The sequence below is a fragment of the Poecilia formosa genome, unplaced genomic scaffold, assembly GCF_000485575.1.
Source record: "Poecilia formosa unplaced genomic scaffold, Poecilia_formosa-5.1.2 Scaffold1936, whole genome shotgun sequence".
Classification (NCBI taxonomy): Eukaryota; Metazoa; Chordata; class Actinopteri; order Cyprinodontiformes; family Poeciliidae; genus Poecilia; species Poecilia formosa.
This window is the reverse complement of record NW_006801875.1, coordinates 1-1424: the sequence shown is the minus strand read 5'-3', so window position 1 is coordinate 1424 and position 1424 is coordinate 1. Positions and strand designations below refer to the sequence as shown.

Sequence of the window (1424 nt, the reverse complement as noted above, 5' to 3'; positions counted from 1 at the left end):
ATCACCGTGTACCGTGTGATTCTGTCTGAACCGTTGTTTTTTGACAGGCTTGTTGAATCTCAGGTTCTGGACCCGTCTATGTTCTGGGTGGACCCGTCTATGTTCTGGGTGGACCTATCTATGTTCTGGGTGGACCCGTCTATGTTCTGGGTGGACCCGTCTATGTTCTGGGTGGACCTATCTATGTTCTGGGTGGACCCGTCTATGTTCTGGGTGGTCCCGTCTATGTTCTGTGATCACTTCAGCAGCATAAGGGTGGCCATGTTGCTTTACCCTCACTAGGGTTCAGAGGTCAAGCTGCAAAAGAACTTTACACACTGACATGGTGGGTGAAGAGCCTGGCTGCCATAAGGTGGGTGGGGGGTTCTCCATGACTCTGCAGCGTTGTCAGCCCCCCCGATGGAGTCCAGACAGGGTCTCTGACCCTCTGAGCACCCAGAGGTCAGAGGTGAACCCGTCAGCAGACGGTCGGCGTTCAGGTCGTTCCATTAATGTTTAAGGAGCTGTCAGCACATCGTTTAATTTAAGGCATTAGCTCTGATTTGAACCACAGAAATCCACTTCCTGACCCCCATCTGAATTTAGCACCTGATCCGGGTCCCGGGTCTGAAACCCAGCAGGACATGGCAACGATTACACACTGATCATTTTTGAGCACTCTACTTTCATTTTGCTGAACCAACAAAGGTCAGAGGTCACCAAGGCTGACAAGGGGTCACCTGATGTTCAGATATCTCTAATACGCGCCCATGTGTGTCTCTGTGTGTGTGTGTCTCTGTGTGTGTCTCTGTGTGTGTCTGTGTCTCTGTGTGTGTCTCTGTGTGTGTCTCTGTGTGTGTGTGTGTGTGTGTGTCTTTGTGTGTGTCTCTGTGTGTGTGTGTGTGTGTCTCTGTGTGTCTCTCTGTGTGTGTGTGTCCTCAGGCCTCTGCCGTCTCCCACTCCTCTCCCTCTTCAAAGACCAGCATCCAGGTGACGTGGCAGCCGGACTCAAACCCGACCGTTGGAGCGGTCCAGTTCCAGTGAGAATCAGTCGGGTCCTTCAAGGTTCTGCTGCGGTTCTGCAGCTCAGTCTGGACCTCAGCTGCTTCTCTTTTCTCGTTCCTGCAGAGCCTCCTTTGTTCAGAGCTACACAACTTTCTGGGTCGGAGTGAAAAGTCCGGTTCTGAGTCTGAATGGGAGCAACGCCGCAGTTACCGGGCCGACTGTGAGTAACCGCCGTTCTACTGGAGTCCGGATTTAGTTCCTGATTCCAATCACAGAACCTTCCCAGTCACACAGGTGGAACCTTTGGATCAGAACCAGTTCCTTACTTTGGGTCAGAACCAGTTCCCTCCTTTGGGTCAGAACCAGTTCTAGCCTTTGGGTCAGAACCAGTTCCTTACTTTGGGTCAGAACCAGTTCCTTACTTTGGGTCAGAACCAGTT

The 1424-nt window shown here is 51.9% G+C and overlaps 1 protein-coding gene across 1 annotated transcript in view; it reads left to right on the top strand.

Moving 5' to 3' along the window:
- The window catches only part of LOC103133000 (putative ferric-chelate reductase 1), a gene marked incomplete at its 3' end in the record, with an annotated part of 2935 nt that extends 1707 nt beyond the window's left edge, over positions 1-1228 (top strand). The window contains exons 3-4 of the mRNA XM_007544747.2: positions 922-1019; positions 1108-1228. Of these exons, the coding sequence (XP_007544809.2) occupies positions 922-1019; positions 1108-1228 (219 nt within the window). The remainder of the gene's footprint in view (positions 1-921; positions 1020-1107) is intronic.
- Positions 1229-1424: the final 196 nt, after the last annotated feature.